The sequence below is a fragment of the Odontesthes bonariensis genome, chromosome 23, assembly GCF_027942865.1.
Source record: "Odontesthes bonariensis isolate fOdoBon6 chromosome 23, fOdoBon6.hap1, whole genome shotgun sequence".
NCBI lineage: Eukaryota > Metazoa > Chordata > Actinopteri > Atheriniformes > Atherinopsidae > Odontesthes > Odontesthes bonariensis.
Genome location: NC_134528.1, coordinates 5,506,219 through 5,533,011, shown reverse-complemented (window position 1 = coordinate 5,533,011; position 26,793 = coordinate 5,506,219). Strand labels below are relative to the sequence as shown.

Here is a 26,793-nt window from a genome sequence, read left to right as displayed (position 1 = left end):
CATTTCCCCCCTATTTCCCGTTAATATGTAGAGAATATACAAAAGAGAGGAGGCTCGGGACGGGCTGAATACCATCTCTGATCGCACAACACGGGGAACCTTGAAGAAGATGGGCTGCAGCAGCAGAAGAACGCAAAATAACTGAAATTTACAATTAAAGGGATAGTTCGCCTCTTTTGGCATGAAGCTGTGTGACATCCCATATCAGCAGCATCATTTATGAACATCTTCTTACCCCCTGCTGCGTCCTGTGAGCAGAGTTCCAGCGTCGTTTTGGTGTTGATGAAGGTAGTCCGGCTAGTTGGCTGGGGTTTAAAAAATAAAGCGTTTTGCTTCTCAAAACAATATGCGTTCAACAGAGTAATACATTTGCATCACAAAATCGTTCTCCAGGAAAAAGTCAGACCTCACAATCTCTTGGTCCTATTTTCTCTCCCTTCGTATCACTGCCTGCTGCCGCCTGCCGACAGCCGCGCCTGTTACGGTGTTTGCTGCTCGGTCTGCACACCAGGCAGTGATACGAAGGGAGAGAAAATAGGGCCAAGAGATTGTGAGGTCTGACTTTTTCCTGGAGAACGATTTTGTGACGCAAATGTATTACTCTGTTGAACGCATATTGTTTTGAGAAGCAAAACGCTTTATTTTTTAAACCCCAGCCAACCTTCATCAACACCAAAACGAGGCTGGAACTCTGCTCACAGGACGCAGCGGGGGGTAAGAACATGTTCAGAAATGATGTTGCTGATATGGGATGTCATACAGCTTCATGTCAAAAGAGGCGAACTATCCCTTTAAATTGACCCTTTTTACGCAAAGTGAGCTTTGCAATTATTGAGGATGTGCACAAGGGATGCTCCAAACAAAGAGGCAGCCGGGATAAACACGTGTATCCATAATAAAAAACAAGTATATTTCTGGCCTAAGAATGAATGAATAGAATCCTTGGACAACAGGCAGCACTTTGCAGCCCTTTTTCTAAGTTTACATGAAGCTGGAGTTAGAGTCCACTGGATTATTAAAAAGAAAAAGCATCATAAATGCGGATAATTCAAGTTAATCTGTTGGGAAAATGCTGTTTTATCAGCAGTTGTTTGTGTTATTTACATTAAATAGAAAACAACACCAAATAAGTGTTGTATTATCTCAGTTTTTCTTTTAAAGGGCTGATGATGGAGACCCTGAACCCGCACGGTGGGAAGTAATTTGGGGGAAAATCTCCAGTCCTCAGAGTCGCTGTTCCACTTGAGATCAGCAGAGGGAAACGTTGCTCACTTTCATGCCTCCTCAGACAATAAAAACAAGGCGAAGCCCACACAGTCGGCAGCATCTCAGCTCCAGTCAAACGCAGGCATCCGGGCGACGTCTGAGGGGGGAAACGCTCACCAACGGCGGGGAGAAATATGGACGCACGGCCGCCGATCTGGGACTAGAGATGTAGTTGCGAGGATGCCGCCCAACCTCATCTCCCGTTCGTTCCTGCTCGTGTCGGTCTGCGCGCTTTGGGGAGCGCTGGCCAAATCTCTGCCAGATCAGGGAGCAGTTGGTAAGCTCGCCATACGGGGGATGCAGCACAATGAGGAGATGGGAGTGGTTGCAATTTTTATGGCTTTTGTCGACAAAAACCGTCGATGTCTGCAGCGCTGCGCCCTGAGCGCACGCTGCCCTGAATAAGATGCGTTATAAGGCGCGTCTTTGCTGTCATTTCCAGTGCAAACGGTTGTTTTTCATTGTGTGGATTCATTAATATCCCTGAGCTGAAATGACAGAGAGGCCACGGTGGAGTTAAGGGGGTGTTTGAGCTCATACACTGTACAGATGAGGGGTTTGGGGGTCTGATGTGAGGCCTAATTTAAACGTGCTGTTCCTCCAGAGGCAGGCCTGGTGGATCCCAGGCCTTCATGGGTGTCATTGTTGCTTTGCACATTGATGACAGTGAGACCAGGGGGGCCTCAGCTCCTGGAAATGTGTCAGGCAGGCAAACCAAGCAGCGTTTTTTATGGATTTAATGAGTGCAAAATCCCTTTGTTATGCAGGAAAACGTTGCTGTAATGTGAAAGGACGGCCTCTGTTTATGTTGTGCTGTGCATTTTGAAGGACATTATGTAATTACCTTGTATTATGTGTGCCCCAAGCTGTTTGGAGACGCTTGAGTGGCCACAGAGACTGCAGGAATGTCAGACATCTTTATTTACATGTTGCCACTTTATTCTGCCAAAATCAAGCCTTGTTCTTTATTCCCAGCTTTATCTGTGAGGAGTATTTATAACCAGAGTCAGATTTTAGAAGCAAAACATTCAGTCAAGTCATAAATATGATATCTATAGTGATAGGTTAAATAAAACATGGTGTAAAAAGGCTTGCGGCATGTTAATGCATCGCTTTTAGCTTCTGTGTATTCTAGTATTTCGGAACATTTAGCTGCTTTTACTCAAGTAAATTACCCAAATAGCATTATTTTACCTTAATTTAGTTGATGTTTTTTATTGATTTAGCAATTTTAGCTGCTGTTTGACTGATTAAATGATCAATAATTGATACCTCGGGTTTGTTTGGGGACAGCTAAACAGTTGCCCTGATCTGCAGATCAGGATCAATAGAATTATTTTGTTTAGCACCAACATGTGGAGGGATTAAAAAGTGAAGCTTTTCTTCAAAGCCTTAAATGCAACCAACTGGGGCAAATATGATTCATATGAGCGTTTCCACGTCAGAGAAATCATCATTCTCAAGTGTCCTCATAAGGAGGAACTAAGAGGTGGATGGTGCAATTACAATTATTAGGTTTCAACTATGGGAGTCACGTTAAGCACCAAGATTATATTCATTCAATAAAACAGCAACACATGCTAGGATTTAGCCACTCAGTTTAGAGTGAAAAACAACCACGTAAGAGCTCAAATACATTCTTTTTACGATGCTAAAGTCACCTTAATGGCCATTTTGGCACTTTTACGACCACCAGAGGTTGCAAATACTTTAAATGTAATGTAAGAATGTCATTAAAAACCAGGAAAGGTCATTAAATGAAGTGAAATTGTTCAAAGTTTTGGAAAAAAAATCCTGGAATGAACGTTGGTTGTCTGTGATAAAAGCTGATTATATTCATAACTTCTGTAATTGTTGGCGTAGTCCAGTTATACTCACTATTTTTTTCACAAGAGCCACATTGGCAGCAAAATCAAGGGAAGAGCCACTTTTACCACAACATACTAAAGTCCCATTTTGCAAATATGCATTTCTACATATAAAACATCCCACAAAAAAAAGAAACAACACAGCCAATGCATTTTCAATTAAGACCACATTTACCTTAATACTGGGCTGAGCGGAAGCTGGCGTGCATGTCCTCGACTTTCTTCATGTTGTATTTGTAGTTTGTTGTTGTAATCATAGTGAGACATTCAAGATGAGCATGGTTTTTGTGCTGGTTTTTGCCCTTTTTTAATTAAAAACTGGCTAAAGGAGCTAGCATGCACTGTGGTCAAGTGTGACGGTGGTTTAAGCGGGCTGCGTTGCCAGGTTTAACAGAGCCCCCTTTAGGAAACACCATTAAGCCTTCATTAATACTTAATAAAAATACTTAATACTGTGCAGTATTCGCTTTATGTTATTTGAAAAAATGTATTGTTATTGTTACCATATTGTTATAAGCTACTATGCGAGTGCGAGCCGCCAATTAAAGCTTGAGGAGCCGCGCAATGAGTATCTCTGGCGTAGTGTAACGTGGGCTGCTGCTGTTTAGATGTTAAAGAAGTGCTAAAGCTCTAAAACTGCTGAATGTGAAGGGCGCGTCTGCAGTTGTTTAGGTTCAGTAGTTTCTTTTTTGTAAGTCTTATACAAGCAGTGGGTGCAGCCTTCAAAGCAAAGCCGGATATCTGAAATACAATATAATGGTGGAGCAGGTGATCCTGCAGCTCCATTATCGGGTCAGTTTACTATTATTGGTCCAAAATTTGTTCTGATAACCAACGATTTCATTCAAGTTAGAGAACAAGGAGTTATCTTGGTGTGTTTGAGTGGTTGCAGTGGGGTTTCCGGAGGGTTATACTCCACTGAATAACAGCTGAAGGAGAGAAAGTTCCCACTTTGTGTCACTGTGACTCAGTGTTTCTGTCAATGGAGCCAAGACGGAGGAAATCCTCTTCACACACATACAAGGGAGCCTTTATTGTACCAAATATGCTAATTTATGGCAGCGTGTATCCACGCTCAGTGGATATGGACACACAAACACCCACGCACACACATATATTCACGCTGCTTGTTGTCTGTAGGCGGCCATTAGTGCGACCGGCGTGTCGTGGCGTGTCGCTCGGGGGGGTTTTTTAGAGGAGCGCCGCAGGAACTGAGCCCAGCGAGGAAGCACAACAAGCCAGATTTCTGGAGAGGTCGGCCTGTATCCATGGAAACGGGCCCAGCGTGACCCACATCCAAGAGGCGGGATGAGAACACAAAATGTTCCAGGGCTGAAAACACGAGGAGGAGATTTGAGGATCATCGTAATCAGGACAGAGAAACAACCACATCTGAAGACACGCAGACATGATTTTTACGATGATAAATATACATATATATATATATATATATAAAGATATATCCTCTTAGGTTGGAATAAAACACCATCTTGTTCTTACCAACAAGAAAAAGAATTGAGACCTCAACCTGTGACCTGATGTTGTAGATGCTCCTTAATAATAGATCCCTTAGTCCAGTGATACTCACTATTTATTTCACCAGAGCCACATTGGCAGCAAAATCAAGGGAAGAGCCACTTTTACCACAACATACTAAAGTCCCCTTTTGCAAATATGCATTTCTACATATAAAACATCCCACAAAAAAAGAAACAACACAGCCAATACATTTTTAATTCAGACCACATTTACCTTAATACTGGGATGAGCGGAAGCTGGCGTGCATGTCCTCGACTTTCTTCATGTTGTATTTGTAGTTTGTTGTTGTAATCATAGTGAGACATTAGAGATGAGCATGGTTTTTGTGCTGGTTTTTGCCCTTTTTTAATTAAAAACCGATCCATTAAATACATATAATGGAACAACTGACTTAATAAGATCAATACTGCCGGAAGTGGGAGAAATGGACTGAATACATAAAAATGACAGGACAAGGACAATCACATTGACATCGAAAATTGATCAAACTGTAGAAACATGGTGATCCAACATGTTATTTTTCACTTTTTTGTTTTTTATTTTTTTCCCCACTCCCCTTCCCCTTGCATAATGTTCTAAAGAAAAACAATAAAAAGAAAGTATAAAAAACTCCCGATCCATTGTGCCTGCATCTCATGCTGGCTAAAGGAGCTAGTGCGACAGTGGTTTAAGCGGGCTGCGTTGCCAGGTTTAACAGAGCCCCCTTTTGGAAACACCATTAAGCCTTAATCAATACTTAATAAAAAATACTTAACACTACAAAAACGCAAACTTAATAAAAATACTTAATACTGTGCAGTATTCGCTGTATGTTATTTGAAAAAATGTATTGTTATTGTTAGCATATTATAAGCTACTATGCGAGTACCGATATGCCGATTAAAGCTTGAGGAGCCACATAATGAGTATCTGAGTATCTCTGCCTTAGTCTTCACTGTGAGGCACATTTTAATCCTAACATGGTTCTCTCACCTTCAAATGGGATGCAATCATTATGCTGCTGCAGGATGATTTATCCCTTTAAGACAGCCGAAGGTGACTCGATAAACTGAGTCACGCTCAAGTGTAACTACCGCTTCAGAATAATTTAATCAGACCAAAGAGGACTGTCACTCAGCTCCGCTTCTGAAGGGCCAGAACAGATTTCTGTAATCACGTCTAATCTGTTTCGTTAGTGGAGATGGCTTCGGATGACCGGCCGGTTCTGTGTTAGGGTGGAAAACTCACTGAGGATGCAGAGATATTTCAGATTAGATCTGCAGTGTCAAAGCAAGGCTGTTCAATTTCTCCATTGATAAAATAAATTCACAACTCTACAACATAAAAATTCATAAAAAGTCATGTAGAATATAGCATATACTTTGTTGTCCACAGTAGCAGATCAACCCTCATCTTACTTTGAAGCTCCCAGAAGTGACGTCGACGCAGCTTTAGCTGCAGAGAAGCTATCAGGCTTGTGTTGATGATAATAATAAACTCCTGGACTATGTACAAACTTCCAAATGCATCGCTTTGTGTGTACAGACCATATTTGTACTACTGCAGAAGTTTGGTGTCATGGCATGTGATTTTAGTGTGGTAATTTTGGAGATACTGCCAGGGTCCGTTAGCGCTTGTACTAAGCTATTCGGGATAACTCAGTAACTCAGCAGATGTTCAGCCAATATCGGAAAAACTGCGGGTGGGCTACTTGGCTGGATGTCACGGTTCAAATGACCCCAGGGTGAATCTACTCCGAACTATCACTTTAATAGTGAGAATGCTTTAAGGCATTCTCACTATTAAGTTCCTGTTTCTCTTTATTATTCCGCCAGTTTTCGGTACCTAACTACTCCTGCATACTTTCAGCTATTTCTACTATTTTGGTATCAAAACGTTCAGCTCTTTCAGCAGATTCCTGCTATCATTTGTGGTGTTTTTAACTTTTACACCTTTTAAGATATTCAACATTTATTCAAATTTTCCCGTCACTCAAATGAGTGGAAACTGCTTTCAGCTCTTGCAAAGCATCTCCCTCTTTCCAACCTAACTACTTCTGCATGCTTTCAGCTAGAGACACCATTCAAACTTTAAATGGGTCACAAGACATTCAGCTATTACCAATTGTTTCAGCTTTTTCAAATCTTCAGCCAATTTTGAAATATGACAGTTTCAAAAACATGAACATTTTGCTCCTTCTTGATTTTTATGAATGAGCACACAGTTGAGTGCGTGCTGATAAGTTTCAAATTTTTCATTTTTTTCAAACAAATTCCTCTAACTTTCATACAGTTTAACTTAGAGAAACAAAGTATATCTTAAAATGTTGGAAAATTTGTCCTCTTTCAGCCAATGTAACTACTAAAGAGCTCACATTTACAGAATCTCAGCTATGAGCCTTGAACCGAGATCAACCTCTCAAATTCTCTGACTAACTCCAATGTTAAGTTTGGTAGGACACAAAAATCACAAAATCTCTTCAACCAATACCTCAGCAACAGTTTTTACTGCTAAAATTGAACTATTTTCAGCTTTTTTAGCATTGTGAGCTATCCCCATTCAGCTCATAAGCATTCTCACTGCTGTTTCTTCCTTCTCTTGCAGAGGTGCAGATAAAGGTCCAGGTGTTCGACAACAGCGACTTGTCGCCGTTGGTGGGCGCTCAGGTGGAAGTTCACGGCAATCAGACGCTCTTGGCGTCCAGCCGCGCCGGCAGCGATGGCGTGGTGAGGGTTGGCTTCCCGTACCGCGTGGGAACGTGGGTCATCATCACAGCCTCCAAACAAGACTACGTCACCAACTCTGTGCCCTGGCACTCCAGCCGCATCCCGCGTGAGTCTGCAGCTCCGCCGCCGTACGTTTAGCGGGCTGTGAATGCTGTTTTTCTCCCGCAGCGACGCCATAAAACCGTTTTATTTCTGATCGTGTTGCACCGACGCTGAAGCCTTCTCAGCTTCTGGTGCTTTTTTAGGTGAATTCACCACTTTTAAGTGGTTTATTCATAACTTTTCTCTTTTGTAATCCTTTTTAAATTGACTATTTAAGAAGAAATCTTTTAAAAAATGCAGATTTTTTTTCTAGTCGCAGCTATTCGTGTCTCTACTGCGGTTTATTCACCAGGTTTCATTAATGTTTCTAAATCATTGCAGTTTGAAGATAGCGTAGGATCATTAAAAGTTTCTCTCTGGGGTTTCCTTCACGTCTGCTGTTGTTACACTGTTACACTGGAAAAAATGCCCCTCCAAAAATAAGTAAGAAAAACAACAAATACAAGACGTTTTTGCTTGAAATAAGCAAAAAAATCTGCCAATGGAACTAGTGAAAATCAGCTTGTCAAGATTTCTTGAAATAAGATGTGATATTTAGGACTTTTGAGATAAAAGTGATCTTGAAATTAGCTTAAAAACCTCTTCAAATGAAAAAAAAGCTTGTTTCATGTGATATGTGACTCAAAACAAGATGTTTTCAAGACTTTTTCATTTAACAAGATATTCCAGATGTATTGTCTTCAAACAAGTCCCTATATCTGTCTGAAATGGTGCTTGTTAGGCAGTTGTGTCTTATATTAAGTGTAATGAGATATTTTGACTAGAAATGTGACAAATATACTTGGTGAGACTTTGATTTTTTCCAGTGCGGATAAGCAGGAATCGGTGGATCCTTCTCTGATATTATGCGGCTTTCCTCGTGTTTCTCAGGTCGTTTTTTTGGGAAAAATCTCGATTAGTGTATCTTTTTTTTTTTTCATTCCAGATCAGCCAGGGTGATGTAGAGTCTCATCTTTGCTTTCGTAGTGAAGGAATATGACTATTAATGAGCGTGATCTGTCTCTGAACGAGTACCAAGCGTGCTATAGAAGCTCTGAAGTACGGGGAATCACCACCTTGTCCCACGGAGGATTTTCCACAAACTCCCTTTTTATTAGTTCCTCTTTATGGTCACGCAGTTTATTTTCTCAGTTTTATGAACTGTTTGATTCGTGTCTCAGTTTCTCGTTAAACGTTAGTGAACTCAGATTGAATATAGTTAAACTTCTGCTTTGCGTCTTTGCAGAAGTTCTTTATGTCCTTGAGGGTGTTTGCTAAACGTGAAGCTTTACTCTCAGGAGAGTTAGCCTCAGCGCCGCCATCTTGTGTCTTTGTCTGAGAGTTTTATTCTGTTGTTTGCCGTTTCTTTAATTGGACTTTTTCATTTTCCATCCTTCAAGTATGACGAAAAAGTACATTTTGTTATATTTAGTGAGGTAAAGTAGGTGCTGTTATCTTTGGCAGTGACATAACTGGAACCCTCGTGCTTCAGTTTGATAATAAATAGGTATTAAATTATATAGATATTGTTCTAAAAAGCCCTTCTCCTGATGCACTTGCTCCTCAAACGGCCAAACCGGACAGGTTATCTGCTATTAATGATTAGAATCTCTGTAAAAGTCACTTTTGCTGTGTGCCTTTTCCCTAATTTAGCTAAGTAGCAGTTCAGAATTTTGTAGGAAGTTAAATAACATCAACAGCTGCTGATTGACAAGTTTAAAAGATGAAAGGTTGCAGGACCCAAAGGCAGGACGACCAGAGGACATAGACGAGGCAATGGCAAAAATAAAAGATGGTAAAAAAAACTCAACACAGACCGAACTGAACGAACCAACAGAACTCAGCAAAACAAAGGATGACTGGCTGACTCAGTTCCACAGGGAAACTGTAACAGCGAGGACCCGGAAATTCAGCCACACACAGGAGTAGTTTAAGAGAAAACAGACTTATTTGCACAAGGATTGATGATTAGTGGTGGGTGGAGAGCTTCGGGGGAAGGAGAGAAGATAATGAGTCCGAAAACCAGCAAGCAAGCAATGGTCAAAAACACAGGTAGGCAGATGTCAGTCCAAACACAAGACGGGGTTGAGGAGGGTCGATGTCCAGAGAGGCAAGAGAAGTCTGCCGTGGGCAAGGCAAGAAGAATAATCCAGGGACCTGAACCTGGTCAGAAACTGGGATAAACGTAGACAGAATGCTGGACTTAATCTGGCAGGGAAGCAGAGACTGGAGAGAGCTTAAAGGGATAGTTCGCCTCTTTTGACATGAAGCTGTATGACATCCCATGCTAGCAATATCATTTATGACCATTTTCTTACGCCCTACTGCGTCCTGTGAGCCGAGTTCCAGCCTCGTTTTGGTGTTGATGAAGGTACGATGAGCAACCAACAGCAACAGAAGCCAGGTGTTAGAAAACTGCAGTAAAGCTAACAGAAATTAACCAAAGGACAGAATCTTACCAAAATACAAGAGCGAACGTCGAAAATGAGCGAAAAGAAAACCCATGGACCAAGAGAAATGGCCTCACTTCTCATTGAATGTGGTGGTCAGCGTGGTCCAATTGAATTGTGGGAATTTTGCTTCCTGGTTCTTGCATTTCGGGGAGCGAAAAGTTGGGAAAATTCCAACCTTTCAATCCATAAAGCAGAATCAGAATCAAGTGTATTGCCAAGTAGGTTTGCACTTACAAAGAATTTGCCTTGGTGTAGTTGATGCGAAATTTAAGTATAGACAATCAAGATATTTATACAGAGTTTCAAAAAATAAGGAGCTGTAGTGCAGGCTTAATGCTATAAATACTATAAATGTGCAGATATACGTCAGGATGAAGTGGTCCCAAATGAATAGAGCGTTAATGTAACGCAGAACGTCTGAAATGCTGCGTTAATGTGGCTTTTAGGTGTGGAAGGGGAGAGGGTGAGAGTCAGTGTTATGGGGGGCTCCGGGCCTTGTTGATAAGGCGAGCGGTGGATGGGAAGAAACTGTTCGTATGGCGTTAGGTTTTGGTCCTGATGGTCTCAGAGAGTTTCTGACCGGGGTGGGAGGGATCAGCCACAATCAAGCAAGTGCCAAGCAGTCAAATTCCAATAGTCGTGCTCTGTGAAGAGTTACCCCACCACATCTGTGTTATTATTGGCCTTTGTGTACATTTAGCTGTAGTTTAAAGTTATTTTCCTAGTTTGTTGCACAGAACCCAAGTTTGTTCATTTTGGCTACAGCTGTGAAGCTGGAGTCTGTTTTCTCAGGTCTCGTCTCTCTCTGTCTGTCTCAGTTCTGTTGCTGCTCCTGTAGAATCTGGATTTTGATGTCTTCCTGTTTTGTTTAGTGTACGCATCGGTCAGCCTGTACCTCCTGGTTCAGAGGCCGGGAACGCTCATCCTGTACGATGATGTCCTGCAGGTGCTCTCTGGCTCACCAGGTAAGAACAGCTGTCGACTCCCTCTGATGATGTCTGGATGTTTTATGTGAGACGCACTTTCACTTCTACTATCTGTACTGAGTTTAGGATAATCAGTTTTCACCAGTTAATCTTATTAAATGGGACTCTCTGTTGTATTCACCAGAGATGGGGACTCAAGTCACCGTGACTTGGACTCAAGTCGACTCGAGTTGCTGTTTTGATGACTTGTGACTTGACTTGACAAAAAACAAAAGACTTGAGACTCGACTCGGACTTGGAAGTTAAAGACTCGGCACTTGACTTGACTTGAGACACGATGACTTGAATGACTTGAGTGTTAAGCATCTAGCATAACTTCCAACTTTGTTCGTCATTTGAAGATCCATTCTGACCAGTAAGTGCTCGTCAAATTGGCTAATATTATCCTGTTAGCCTAGCCGGTAGTTAGCTAACGTTAGCTTGATATGATACGGGGTGGACAGGTTGGACACATTGGCCAATGATGTTTTCTGACGGTTACTTATATCTTTGTGTTTTCACTTTATTAAGATCAGATTCTGCAGGTAAAATTACAATAATAAGGTGACTTGACTTTGACTTGACTTGACCAAGAAAAAATTACTTGAAACTTGAAAGGTAAGACTTGAGACTGACTTGAGACTTGAAAGCTAAGACTTGAGACTTACTTGAGACTTGAAAGCTATGACTTGGGACTTAGTTGAGACTTGAAAGCTAAGACTTGGGACTTACTTGAGACTTGAAAGCTAAGACTTGGGACTTACTTGAGACTTGAAAGCTATGACTTGGGACTTAGTTGAGACTTGAAAGCTAAGACTTGAGACTTGAGACTTGAAAGCTAAGACTTGGGACTTACTTGAGACTTGAAAGCTAAGACTTGAGACTTACTTGAGACTTGAAAGCTAAGACTTGAGACTTACTTGAGACTTGAAAGCTAAGACTTGAGACTAACTTGAGACTTGAAAGCTAAGACTTGGGACTTACTTGAGACTTGAAAGCTAAGACTTGAGACTAACTTGAGACTTGAAAGCTAAGACTTGAGACTAACTTGAGACTTGAAAGCTATGACTTGGGACTTAGTTGAGACTTGAAAGCTAAGACTTGAGACTTGAGACTTGAAAGCTAAGACTTGAGACTTGAGACTTGAAAGCTAAGACTTGGGACTTACTTGAGACTTGAAAGCTAAGACTTGAGACTTACTTGAGACTTGAAAGCTAAGACTTGAGACTTACTTGAGACTTGAAAGCTAAGACTTGAGACTTACTTGAGACTTGAAAGCTAAGACTTGGGACTTACTTGAGACTTGAAAGCTAAGACTTGGGACTTACTTGAGACTTGAAAGCTAAGACTTGAGACTTACTTGAGACTTGAAAGCTATGACTTGGGACTTACTTGAGACTTGAAAGCTAAGACTTGGGACTTACTTGAGACTTGAAAGCTAAGACTTAGGACTTACTTGAGACTTGCACATGTGTGACTTGGTCCCATCTCTGGTATTCACTCCTCTCCTCCCTGTTGTTCAGGCTTTTTTTTCCTCAAATACAGCTCAGTCCCAGCCTCTTGTGCTTGTAGGATTCCCATAATGGGAGTGTGGTTGATTGTTTTTCAGGATCTCGTAACCAGCCACTGGTGCAGCTCCAGAGGAAGTCCATTCAGCTGCCTTCCAGCTCCAACTACACATCTCTGTCTGCTGCGCTGACCACAGCCCGGAGTCAGTATGAGATCGGCGGTTTCCCCTTCCTCCTGGGCCAGGAGACCAACAGCTCAGGTCTGTATGTGTGTGTATGGAAGCTTTGTTTTACGGAGAATTTGGGCATGTTTCCTCTGATTTCTTAGATCTGCTGACTGGAAATCGTAGTGCTACAGCAAACAATGATATTTCAGACAGTTAGGCGCTTTACTGTTGAAACATGACGATGCAAAACGCCCGGCCCAGTTTGGCGTGGAAGCTCTCACTTCACCCTGACTGCAGAAAAACCTGCTACTGTCTCAGTGAATGATTGTTTAAATCAGTTTTGATAGAGAAAAGACAAGTTTAGGGAGTTCCAGCCTCAGTTTTTACTTGATTCTGACAGATTTTTTGATATTTTACAAGCCAAACTTCTTCTTTTTTATTCTTATAAAGCGTTATTTTTGTCATTTGTTCGTCAGATTTTGTCCACGGAAATCCTTGAGTAGCAATTCAATTCAATTAATTTTTATTTATATAACGCCAAATACAACAAATGTCATCTCAAGGCACTTAAATAATAAAGTCCAATTCAAGCCAATTGGAATTCAATTCATTGTAATCATAATTATTTATAAAATAATCCAATTCATTCATACTGCATACTTCATACTTGCATTCTGCATACTCGATCAGACAGTATGCAGAGCGTTTAACCACAATGCATTTCGCTCCTGCCCGAGCCGAAATCAGCCGGCCTGAAGCTGATTTCTCTTAAGCTCTAAACTCTGTAAACTTTAGCAACATTTGAAACATTTTCAGGTGAGAAAGTAGTCGTTTAGATCCCCAACGTGTTGAAAACCTGACAAAATACCGGCTGTTTACAATTCTGTTCCCACGAATTCGGCGCTACTAAAGCTAGCCGCAGTGAGCAACACACTTCCGGTTATTTTCACAAAATATAATACCCGTTGCCTTTTATCATAGGGAAAGCCGTTACGATACAATCGGTGCTTTTGTTTTGAAAACAGGAAGTGAACCTACCCTCGTTGTAGCTAGCTTGAAACTGCCGTTTTGACAGGAAATGACGATCGGCGACGTCACGTTACGTTGCATCTTGGGTAGTTTGAATATGAGTAGTAACCTCATGATGCATACCCAACATTTCGGAGAATCTAGTATGCATCCGGGAAAAAAGTCAGTATGAGTAGTAGGAGTAGTAGGAGAAGTATGCAGTTTCCAACACAGCCAAAGCCTATAGCAGCTTAACTATGGGATGTTTCAGGATCACCTGAGCCATCCCTAACTATAAGCTTTATCAGAAAGGAAAGTTTTAAGCATAGCAAGAAAAAGAAAAAAGTTCAGTGTTGTGCATCTCATGCTGCTGCTTGCTCTTTCATTGCATTTCATATTGTATTCAATCAGTTTACAGGGAAATGGGAATCTGGCCTGATTTCTTCTGTAAAATCCTACAACAACCCCGTTTAGGTGCGGAGACGGGGTGGACAGACCTGACAGCGCTGGCCGTGGTCAGCGTTCAGCTCTTTCACAAAGATGGCGGTGCGATCCAGGTCTCAGATCCGATCCACATCTCTGTGCCGCTGCCATCCGACACCCGCAACAGGATGGCCACAAGCGTACCTGCTTGGCTGTATCAGCCAAAGACGGGTAAGGAAAGCACATCGATCATAGATGCTGTGGCGCAGCAGAGGTTACATAACCCTCCTGAAATAGAACGGCAGCTTTACACCGTGGTTGTTAAAATGTGCTTTCAAATGATGAAGATGATGCTTATCCCTCCAGGACTGTGGGTTCGGAACGGGACGGGCTACATCAAAAAGGAGGGTTCTCAGTTTGTGTGGAACGTCGTGGTTCCTCAGATGGGATACTGGTTGGCAGCCTTTCCTTCATCTTCAGGTGATACAACTCGTTTTATCCTCCGTTCTGCTGCTGGTGCTTTTTGATCATCTGTGTTTTCGATGCTGTGCAAACACACCAAAGGAGGGAAAGAAAACTGATTATTGCTGCATTTCCACAGCAGGAACCGATGTCTAAAAGCTCCTCGAAACCAAATTAATGTCAAGAGCAGGAACTATGAAATGGTTCCCTGCTGGGTCTCCTCGTATCGCGAGCGCCTGGGTAAACAAACTACATCCAGCTGCCAGATTGGACGAAACGTTCACACCGAGTTAAGAGGGCTTAACTCTCCAGCGCAAAAGTGGGTGGTAGCCCAAGGGAGACCAGAAGACTGTGTCATTGCCTATTATCACACCGCTGCCGTTCGCTCTCCGGAGACGTTTGATAATGTTTGTAGGTGGAGGATAAGGGTTAGCGGCAGCTTTGTGGTGGGAGAAGACAGGAGGACCAGACTAAATGGGTAAAATCAGGATCATCTCTTTAACCGTCAGACCAGACGGTGATTCAACACGATGAATCTGCAGAATAAAACCGCAGACAGTGTGTAGCATGACCAAAAAAACAGGAAAAAAACAGACGTTCACTGATGCTCCAGAGGCTCCTGACAGCTGGTCGTCTGCTTGGCATACAAAGGCCTTGAAAGAAGGGGGATTCAAAGAGTTCTTTGGAAAGTTACCGAACATCAGCCTCTAAAAGTACTTTTGGTGTCAACACAGCCTCTGTTCTTGTAACACTTTCCCTCATGTAGTATTCTAGGATCTTTGACTGACTAGCTTAGCACACAGCTAAGAATATGTTGCTAAATGCTAACGTTAGATCAGCTCTGTACCTGAGAAACTCGCCCTGAGAGTTTACGGGGTTGGTTTCACATGAAAGAGGCGGTTTGAATCTTTGATTTTCAGACTGTTGCACTGCAGCTCAAAGGTGGAAATACTCATAGATCTGAAAAACACTAAGTGAACGTGTTGAAAAGGTCAAAACCTTGAAACCAAGACAAAACATAGTAATAAGAGACAGATATTGGGATGCTGAGTGTAGGGCTGCAACTAACGACTATTCTAATAGTCGACTGTTCACCGACTATTGAAACGATTAGTCGACTAATCGGATAATTATTCATTTTTTCTTAAATTTAGCATGAAGTTGCTTTTATTATGTGGCAAATGATAATAAACACAAGAAAGATGGGTACTTCAATGAAAAATGTATCTTTTATTCAACTTTGCTCCGTTTCGTTCAACTGCCCCGATGTGCTTTCTCTTTAAATGTTCGTGCATCACAGAGGTGCTGCTTTGCAAACATGCAAGTAATCTTTTTATTCGCCGTATCCAGGCTAAAATGCTCCCAAACTTTTGGTACGCGTCGCTAATGTGTTGGACGCCGCCATTTCTGTGTACGTTAGGGCTGATTTATTGTCCCCTATGATGGAGACCCTCCCGGAGATACTCTCCGTCGCTTGCGTGCGTCGGCTTAAATTCCTATCTATCTATCCGTCGAGACGACGGAGACCGCAAGGGCTGTGATTGGTCGGTTAATAACATAATTTCCAGAATCACTTTTCCGGTTTAGCTCCTTCCTCTCAGAACAACAACAACACCGCCATTTTTGAAAGAGTTTACTGTGTGCCGGTCAACATTTGGTCAAAATGATTTGCATTTCAACTTCAACAAGCTCCAACTCCAACAACAGTCTTTCTCTCTCGGTCGCCATCGTTCACTGTGAGGAGTGGAACGGAGCCGGAAGGTGAACAATCAATCAACGACTTTCACCATAGACGTCGCGAGATTGGGTCGTTTAACGTAGCGCCGCCTACTGATCGGGAGGTGAACTGCCTTGCGTATCCGAAATCCCAACAGAGAACTTTGAAAGGACGGAGAGCTGATGGATAGCGACGGAGAAGCATACTGACGCCTTTACCGCTCGACAGAGACGCTATATTGCATGTGCGACTCTCGGCAGAGATTGTAATTAAGTGAGATACCTCTGTTGGAAAAACACGTTTGGCAACAATAGTCGACAGTAGTCATTGTCGACTATTTCTATTATTGATTTTTGTCGATGAATCGTTGCAGCCCTAGTCGAAGTCGACCCTTGTCTTGAAACCAAGACGAAACAAAGTGATAAAGAGACAGATATTGGGATGCTGAGTGAGATCGAAGTTACAGCTGATGCACATTTGGATACTCAACCAGGCTCTTTTCCAACTTCAGCCAACCTTTCCAGATCTCACGATGGGGCAGATTACTTGTTTCTCTCCTGTTTTATTCTCACATCATCGGTTTGAGGCTTTTGGCTCATACGGTCCCCTCAGATCTGATGAAGCATGCGGTGGCAGTGATTGGATCTGTGATGACTTTCTGCACGAGACTCACGAGTCATGAATTATTGTTGTTGCAGGTTTCGGTCTGTCTCATCCAGGCTTGAGGGACATCACCACCTACCACACCCTGTTCCTGCTCTCCATCCTGGGCTCGCTGGCCCTGCTGGTGCTCATCCTGCTCTGCGTGCTGCTCTACTACTGCAGGTGTGGGGAGCGTAGGCGCAGGTCTCAGCTTTAGGTTTTTATCAGCAGCAAAATTTAAGAGATTTGTGACGAAAGTTGCTCAGAAAAGATGAATGTTGCTCTAGGTTTAAGTTCCCAAAGCAGATTACAGGAGTTATTTTAACTTCTGATGTTCAGTGTCTGTTTACCTTTCAGGCGGAAGTGTTTGAAACCTCGTCGACAGCAAGGGAAGCCCCACGCGTCCAATCTTAACGGAGCTAAGAGAGACCAGGGCACATCTACGTCCCGTCTGAATCTGATCTGTGGAGGCCACGTTGAATCGGGTCCCTCCAACGACAAATCTGACTTGTCCCCATCTCGAGACTACCAGAGTTCAAGGGAGGACTTAACGAAGCATGTTCCAGCACACATGCTGCGACACGCAAAGGGAAAAAATGCCTCAGGTTCCCAACGGGGAGAGAGCTTCCCGATGAAGGTGACACGGGCCACAGAGACCAACAACCTGGACAACCCTTTGCTGCATGAAGACTACAACCGGAGCTACAGCCCAAAGGAGAGCAAGGAGTCTGAATATCACAGACACCACAATGCCAACGACAATCGGGGATACTCGTCCGATCCCCCGTCCCCGCCTCGCTTCCAGGGCTACGTGCCAAGTCAGTCCGACAAACCTCCAGAATATTCTGCGGCGGCGGCAGACAGCCTCGCCAGACCCACCTCGCTCAACACCCAACCAGGGCAGATCATCTTCTGCAGCTCCATCGACCAGATGAAGGAGAACATGTACCGGAGCATGGTGCCGACACTCGTTATCCCCGCCCACTACATGCGCCTGCCGTCTGAGTTCTCCGGTAAAGATGGCAAGGACCAGAAGGACCAGGACAAGGACGGCGCGCAGATGGGAGGAGGCCAGCAGCACCATCACCACCACTCCCAGAAACAAGGCCAGCAACAGCAAGGTGGATCCCAAGGGGACGACTCGGAGGAGCCGAGCTGGGCGTCCGACTCCTCCGGGGGAGCCGTGACCATCCCCGTGCTCTTCAACGACTCCACCATGGCGCAGATGAATGGCGAACTGCAGGCTCTGACCGAGAAGAAGCTGCTGGAACTGGGTGTTAAACAGCACCCGCGGGCGTGGTTCATCTCCCTCGATGGACGCAACAACGCTCATGTGCGCCACTCGTACATAGATGCTGGGAACGACCTCAGTGGCGGTGGATTTGGAGGCGGTTCCGGTGGTGCTCCACGAGACATCAACCTGGAACCACCTCTTGAGTCCCAAGAACGAAAATCAGCTGCCAACCGAAAGGGAAAAGACGATCGCTGGGGGACGGGAGGACGGAAGGGCCACGGGGTGAGCAGCGGCGGCGGGAAGAGTTACTCCAAGCTGGCCTACCCCGACCACAGCGAGCCCAGCAGCAGCGAGGGGCGCCCGGTGTCGCCTGAAGAAAATTCCCTCACCCCTCTGTTGGACGAGGGGCCGTCCTCGCGAGGATCCACCATCCCCAGGAGAGGACGCAGCCGCGTGAACAGCAGCCGCAGCAGCAACAGCGAGAACCGCCGCGACTCCATGACCAGTCCCGAGGACGACCCCGACGACAAGGACGGGAACAAGAAGAGCCCCTGGCAGAAGATTGAAGACAGGCCTCTCATGGTCTTCCACCCCAGGAAGTGAGCCGCTGGGACTTACTGAGCGCTGGACCTTTTTACCCTCCAATCAGAAGGGAGACTTTACACATCAAGCATGGAAGATGAGGGAATCATTCTCCGAGGAAGATCACGAAAAGCACAACCGCTGCTTCAACTGGTCCGTTTCCAGGTTGTTTTTTGACCTTTGTGGTGAGGAGTTTCGGCCCATCGTCTCTAACTGTCGGTTAATCCCTCCGGTTTCTGCCGAGCCGATCCACTATAGACCCAATCTGTCCAGCTTATCGTGCATCCTGTCACATCACTGAACCATCGTCTGAGCCATCGCTTACACTGACTGTGGAAATAGCCATTTTATAGAGCAAAATATAACAGAGCACTTATGGATAATTTGATAACTTTAACGATCGATACTTAGCAAATATTTGGACATGGAGGACATTTTTTAATGGGTTGATTTTACACAAAGACACAAAGACTCAGTCATTCGTCCTAAATTTGAATCAAAACAGTTCCCTGAAGCCTGATTAAATTGGAAAGTCGTGCCATCTTTTTTCTCGAGGCCCTGTGAAATAAGTCCACCGTGAAACTTGCATTTTGCTCCTTCAGGGATGTATTTGATTTCCTCCTCCTGTCCTGTACTGTGACGATGTGTTGTAGTTTCTTATTTAGATAGCACTGATTTGAAATGTCGAGCAACATCTTCAAGTCATCTTTGATTCATCGCAGTGATCCACTGAACAATTCTGCCAAAAAGTTTCTGCCTTTCTCCCGTTGTTGAGATTTTTTCTGGCCAGCAGTTACTTCTCTGTGTAAATAGACGCCCTGACATTAAGGCAGAGATGGGGACTCAAGTCACTGTGACTTGGACTCGAGTCGCTGTTTTGATGACTTGTGACTTGACTTGACAAAAAATAAAAGACTCGAGACTCGACTCGGACTTGGAAGTTAAAGACTCGGGACTTGACTTGAGACACGATGACTTGAATGACTTGAGTGTTAAGCATCTAGCATAACTTCCAACTTTGTTCGTCATTTGAAGATCCATTCTGACCAGTAAGTGCTCGTCAAATTAGCTAATATTATCCTGTTAGCCTAGTCGGTAGTTAGCTAACGTTAGCTTGATGTGATACGGGGTGGACAGGTTGGACACATTGGCCAATGATGTTTACTGACAGTTACTTATATATTGTCTTTTCACTTTATTAAGATCAGATTCTGCAGGTAAAATTGCAATGATAAGGTGACTTGACTTGACTTGACTTGCCCAAGAAAAAAAATACTTGAGACTTACTTGAGACTTGCACATGTGTGACTTGGTCCCATCTCTACATTTAGGTGACAATTTGATATCGGACGGTTGCATGCATATGAATGTATGAAATTAGAAGAAGGCACCAAAAGCGCCCCCCATCATCCCTAATTGCCAAGAAATGTGTACAAGTCAGCAGGACCACCACTTTACTTGAAGTTTCACCGCTGAATCCACGTGGCTGTTTGTATTCTGGGCCTGTACCACTTCTCTCCTGTAAGTGCCTTCTTTCACATAGGATCGACTGATAGGCATGCCCTTTAAAAATGCAGTTAGTCGTCACCTAAACTACACTGTCGGGATCGGCGGGCACCAATAAGCACACTGCATTGTGGGATAAAACACACTCCGGGGGAGCATGTCTGCCAAAAACTGACAGCTTTTCTTGCGGCTATTCCATCCTTGAATTTCTAAATTTCTTGTATCTATCCTCTTTTTTCACCAAACTTGTAAATGCTATGATGAATTCTATGAGATTTTATGTGTATACAACGTGCATGTAACGTGTAGAATAGGGTGTTTTTAACGAAAAACCTTTTTTGGAGACGACCATGAAGGTGTTTGGCACAAATTTGCGACTCACAGATGCATTGAACTATGTTGCCAAATGAACTCGGTTATGTAAAGACACACTGACTTTTCCCTTAATCTTGCGCTAACAAAAATTCACTTCCGGTCGTAAATGTTTACAACGATAACATACTGACCAACACGCTCCCGCTGTTACTAGCATCACTGCCTACGGCACATCAGCAACTGTGAACTGCTTCTTTTTGTAGCTTGTTGCAGAGTAACGGGTGAAAATGTTGGGAAAGTCATGCCGCCATGTCTTCGCCATTCGCTTGCTGTTCATAAGCCACCCGCCTACAGTACAAAGTGAACATGTGATGAAATCAAAGTCTGAAGAGTAACGGCCATGAAACGATTCCTGCTGAAACTTTGTGTCCGCTGCTGTAAATGTAAAGTTTTTTTGGACCGCTCATGGGATTATTATGAGTTGTGAAGTTGTGGCTTTTCCTTGCTTGTGTGTTTTTTCTCTCAGTAGATATTGTGAACTAACTCGGTCGCAAGAGAACTGAATCCCTAAAAGGGTTAGCTTAAACCCGGCAACCCACTTTGTTGGATTTTAATAGTCGTGATGATGGGCGAGGAGGACTGAACTGTAGGCCTTCATCCTGTGCAGTAAACCGTTCACCTCATAAACTCGGTCAGTTGTTTGTAAACTGTAAATTTGTTCTTTCTGTACATGAGACAAGATAGAAATAAATCTGTTCCCACAGTTTGTGAGCGTTTGGGGTTTTGTTTGGGAAAAACTTGTTGCGTCGCCAATAACATCAAAAACCAGCCGATAGGGACACGTTCAAACATCTGAACGACTCAGTCAACGATTCAAAGCTGCAGCTAAATGTTCATTTCAACGTGCTGAGACTTTACCAGAGGTGGGTGGAGTAGCCAAAAATTGTACTCAAGTAAAAGTACTGTTACTTCAGAATAATATGACTCAAGTAAAAGTAAAAAGTAGTCATCCAAATAATTACTTGAGTAAGAGTAAAAAAGTGCTTGGTGAAAAAACTACTCAAGTACTGAGTAACTGTTGAGTAACGTCTGATTTATTTGTTAACACAAGCATTCAATCAGACAGACAAAAATACTAAATAATCATCTTTAGGCAAATTAGAGTTCATCCAATTGATAAAATAAATTAAAATGAATTAATTTATTACAAAATAGCTTAAATTAAAATAATCCAGGTAAATTCAAGTATTTCAATAAAAAATAAAAGAGACTTAGGAAATGTTTAAAACATATGTAACCCATATGTAACCTAAAAAACAAACATTCACCTATCCATGGGGGGAAAAACGAGTTTAGGAAACTTACCACTACATGTTTCCTCAAGTTAGATGTTGAGTTTCTGCTGAAATGTGCGTTTGTTTTGGTTGACACAGAAGACACATAATGTAGCTGCTGTTTCTCACTCTTTGTAAGGTAAACATGCTTTCAGTATGAGGCCTCGTCTGCGTCTTCATTTCCCACCGTTGATTCTGACATTTTTCATCTGTTTCTGTGTTTGTTTGCTACGACTGCTAATGCTAAAGCTAAACCGTCCCGCCGCTGAGATCGAGTACGGTCACGTGACCAGACTGCACGGCTGCGTCTGATTGGTGAAACAAAGTCAGGTGGTAGAGCCTTTGGCGGAAGTCTCTCTCTCTGTCAGAATAAAACATTAAAATGAGGCGTACGCGGGGGGATAAAAATAATGAGGCGTAGAATACCAAAGAGGTAAGAAGAAAAGTAACCAGCTCATTGTAGCCTAATGTAGCGGAGTAAGAGGACAGCTTCTGCTGCACACATCTACTCAAGTAAAAGTAAAAAGTATAGAGATTTAAAACTGCTCCTAGAAGTATAGTTATTTCAAAAACTTACTCATGTAAATGTAACTCGTTACTACCCACCTCTGGACTTTACGCTGTGGGTATGTATGATATTTCCGAGGCCTTTTTGCCACTTTTGTAATGATTATCAAAGTGAATTAATGTCACTGAATAATTCTTTGTTTAATCGCTTGAAGCTTGTGGGCTTTAAAAGGTCCGTTAAGGGTTAGTGTTATGGTTACAGGTGGTGGAAGGTTGTGAAGTTTGCAGAAAAAAAGCAGTCTGGAGGCAAACGGAGGATTTAAACTGAAGTTTTTATTTGATAGAAACCAAACTTTACGGCTGAGCCAGGAAACCATAAACTAAACCTGGAAAAAAAAAGACTAAACATGAGAACAAACCAGCCAAGCGAAGAACAGAAATAAAGAGATGAAGAATGATGAAAGGAACCGAGGATCTGCTAAAAAAAAAGACTGAGATAAACAAAGAGAATAAATACTGTGGGGAGCTAATAAAAAAATGACTTATTGACAATTAACAGGTGAGCGTGGAGCTGAGCAACAAACGGGGAAACTAAAGACTAAACTGAACTAAGATCAAGACCAAGAAAATAACACAAAACTAAACAAGAAACATAAATAAATCATTTAATTGTGATTAATCACACTGTTGTCCATAATGAACTCACGATTAATCGCACTGTTGTCCATAATTAACTCACGATTAATCGCACTGTTGTCCATAATTAACTCACGATTAATCACATGATCGTCCATAATTAACTTACGGTTAATCGCACCATTGTCCATAATTAACTCACGACTAATCGCACTATTGTCCATAATGAACTCACGATTAATCGCACTATTGTCCATAATTAACTCACGGTTAATCGCACTATTGTCCATAATTAACTCACGGTTAATCGCACCATTGTCCATAATTAACTCACGATTAATCACACTATTGTCCATAATTAACTCACGGTTAATCGCATGATCGTCCATAATTAACTCACGATTAATCGCACTATTGTCCATAATTGACTCACGATTAATCGCACCATTGTCCATAATTAACTCACGATTAATCGCACTATTGTCAATAATTAACTCACGATTAACCGCACTATTGTCCATGATTAACTCACGATTAATCGCACTATTGTCCATAATTAACTCACAGTTAATCGCACTATTGTCCATAATTAACTCACAGTTAATCGCACTATTGTCCATAATTAACTCACGATTAATCGCACTATTGTCCATAATTAACTCACGATTAATCGCACTATTGTCCATAATTAACTTGCGATTAATCGCTTAAATAATCGCACTTTTAATATATGTTTTGAATGCACCTTAAATGGATAAAATTTAAATAATCTTATCAACACAGGATCAGACAAATATACTTCATTTACACAGATGCACATCTCATTTGTTCTTGAAACAATCCAAACAAAATTCTCCTGACAAATACTGGAAGCTTATCGTGGCGAAATGAAGCCCAACAAGCAACAACAGAAGGCCACATTGACCTGAAAATGAGTGAAAAAGCAGCCCAAATGTCCAAAGAAAAGACCTTCAGAAAGTCTGGAGAACTATGGAAGACCACTTTAAAGGATTACAAAAAAGTCTGGCTGTTTGGAAGCAAAATATAAAGAAATGAGGACTGATTTAAAAGATGACACAACACATTTGAGAACAACTAAATGTGTTGTCCATTTCCTTTAACTGTGAAATTGTGGTTTAAAAACATATAACTTGCTTCTGTATTGTGCTGAAGCAAAAACAGAGGCAGATATGGAAATAAACTAAATATGAATATCAGTGGCTGATTGTTGGCCTGTTGGCTGCCTCTTTAAAAGGACACCAAACTGCAGTCACATGCTAGCGTGTCATGTGATTAATGAGTTGTTAGTGGAAAAAAATAGCTTTAAACACAGTTTGCTTTGTGTTCCAAGAGTGTTTCTAAAGATGCATTAAAGACGACACATTTGTTATCTTTTGGACGTGTCTGATCAGACCTGCGAGGTAAGAATACGACTTCCGTTTGGCTCGCGGAAAAACAAGATCCGTTAAGTCATTCAAAAAGCAGCAGCTAGCTCCAGTGTTAGCCGCCTAGCCTGCTAAAGCAGCTAGCTCCAGTGTTGGCCACCTAGCCTGCTAAAGCAGCTAGCTCCAGTGTTAGCCGCCTAGCCTGCTAAAGCAGCTAGCTCCAGTGTTGGCCACCTAGCCTGCTAATTGATCAGTTTATTTGGATTATAGAAGCTAACGTTTGCTATATTCCTCGTTTCAGGTACCGTCTTCTTTTAAGTTATTACTATGCTTGTCATTTTTCCGATGATATTGTACAATCCAGCAGAACTGTATTAACTAATTTCGTTTTTTCTTTTTTTGTGTGTATATTTTTCAGGCTGTTAGAGGAGTATGCAGCACGGAGCTCTCTGGTGACAACAGCTAAACGTTTTATTTTTAAGCCTCAAGCTATCCGCTAACAATGGTAAAGTAAACCCACATCCAGCCGAATTTCAATACTTTTAAAGCTTATGCGATATTTAGTCTGCAATCTTTAATTTTCACACATTAAAAGGGTCAGCGGCATCTCTAAAGCTTTAATTGGCGTTTTTCTCAGCTGAGATTCAGTTTAATCCTGGTAGCAAACAAAACCGGTGCAGCTTTGACCTTCCTGGTGAAAATAAATGGATTAATATACGTTTTAATCTATTTCAGATATATTCACAGTTGCATTACTGTATTGCCATTGTTCTTATTAAATAATTGTGCAATATTACTCATAAAAATATATTTTTGTACATTTTAAAGTTGTATTCTCAGACTCATTATAGTAACAGCACTGAAAGCATATATATTTTTAAGTATATATAAATATTTTTATATTCTAACACTAAAGTTTTTGTATTTTTTTTTTTAATTATCTGCCTTGCTTCCTCTCTCCTCACAGCAGGTCAGAGGAACTGAAGATTTACAAAAAACAAAAAACAGAACTTCAAGCTACTATCAGAGAATATTGTTGGAATAGAAATTTAAACCCATTTTAGTTTTTTAAACCATTTTAAGCAAATCAGAATCGGCTTTACGGCCACGTATGTGCACACATAGGAGGAATTTGACTCCAGTTAGTTTAGTTCTCTGTTCATATACAAGATGGTACATATGTGCAAGTAATAAACTACTTAGATAAAGAATAAACTGAGTAAAAATAAATAAATAATAAACTGAGTAAATAAAGAATAAAGTAAATGAAGAATAAACAGAGTTTAAAAAAAAACTAAATAAAGAATAAACTGAGTAAAAATAAATGATAATAAACTGAGTAAATAAAGAATAAAGTAAATGAAGAATAAACAGAGTTAAAAAAAACTAAATAAAAGAATAAATTGAGTATAAATAAACTGAGTACATGAAGAATAAACAGAGTTAAAAAAAAACTAAATAAATAAAGAATAAACTGAGTAAATGAAGAATAAACTAATGAAACAGGGTATTTTTCTTTATAACAGCAGAAGAGTGGATAATATTTACATAATTACAGTGTGAATATATTGGTTTTATGTACAGTTGAAGTAATTAATGGATATTTAAGATACTCTTGTGTTTGGAACAGAACAATGAGCTGAAGTAAAACATGTTAACTTTAAGTGTTTTAGCGCTGCTACTTAGGACATGCCGTGCTAAAGGAATGACATTCATTAAAGGGGGCATGACTTTACAGCAAACATCTGAGTTTGTTCGGTGAGGAAATCCAGTTTATCAGTTGGAATGCTTGCAGAGCCGCTCCACACACTTGGCTGTTTGCAGCGGAGCTGAGACGATGCGACCGAAGCGTGTGACGGCCCTGTTTCCTGCTCCCTGTGTTCAGACTCTGCAGATGGGGGTCGTGTGTCTGGTTCTGCTGGGCCTGAGCACGGCGCTGGTCTGCCCTGATGGAGGCATGTGCGAAGACAGGAACACCTGCTGCGAAAACGGCCAGGGAGGATACGGATGCTGCCCGCTGCCGCACGTAAGCTTCTGACTTTTAATCGCTTAGAAACGGGGCTGGAAGCGGGCTCGACGTTCAGGTAGAAGAAAATATCTAGATTTTTAAAGGCCCGAGGAGATCGGATCTGATGTTTGACGAAGTAGTTTTGTAGTTGGTCGTCATACGGAATGATAGGAAGGTCCTAATCAGACCACTGGAGCCGACCAATCAGAGGTGGCCTCTCTAACGTGTGTTTTTCCATAAATATTCCCTATAAGGACAGAAATCTGAGATGCTCTCCTATCTGCAGACTGACTCATGTGAGAGTTTTATTATGGGATTATGAAGGCTGATATATTGGGTATTTGATACCCAATGAGGTAAAAGACCAATGAAGGGCCTGTAACTGTTTTCAGGTGGATTTTACATGTAAAAACATGTATTTCATGCTCACTTCCTCATTTTTGTGGCTAATTTTCAGGAAAACCTCATCACATTTAGTGCGT

The 26,793-nt window shown here is 42.0% G+C and overlaps 2 protein-coding genes across 3 annotated transcripts in view; both read left to right on the top strand.

The window, feature by feature from the left end:
* Positions 1-1,292: 1,292 nt before the first annotated feature.
* Positions 1,293-21,207, top strand: fam171a2b (family with sequence similarity 171 member A2b). The gene is made up of 8 exons (XM_075457630.1): positions 1,293-1,543; positions 7,257-7,484; positions 10,785-10,877; positions 12,487-12,645; positions 14,035-14,214; positions 14,350-14,463; positions 16,861-16,987; positions 17,162-21,207. Exons 1-8 carry the CDS (start codon positions 1,447-1,449, stop codon positions 18,639-18,641), a joined length of 2,478 nt encoding a protein of 825 aa, XP_075313745.1. The 5' UTR covers positions 1,293-1,446; the 3' UTR covers positions 18,642-21,207.
* A 2,985-nt stretch (positions 21,208-24,192) lies between these two features.
* Positions 24,193-26,793, top strand: part of grnb (granulin b) — a 28,286-nt gene continuing 25,685 nt past the window's right edge. The window contains exons 1-3 of one of the 2 annotated variants that reach the window (XM_075457567.1): positions 24,193-24,339; positions 24,722-24,808; positions 26,189-26,329. In XM_075457567.1, the coding sequence (XP_075313682.1) occupies positions 24,806-24,808; positions 26,189-26,329 (144 nt within the window). In that variant the 5' untranslated portion in view covers positions 24,193-24,339; positions 24,722-24,805. Of the gene's footprint in view, positions 24,340-24,524; positions 24,605-24,721; positions 24,809-26,188; positions 26,330-26,793 lie in introns of those variants that run through there. The other variant, XM_075457568.1, reaches the window with a different exon arrangement.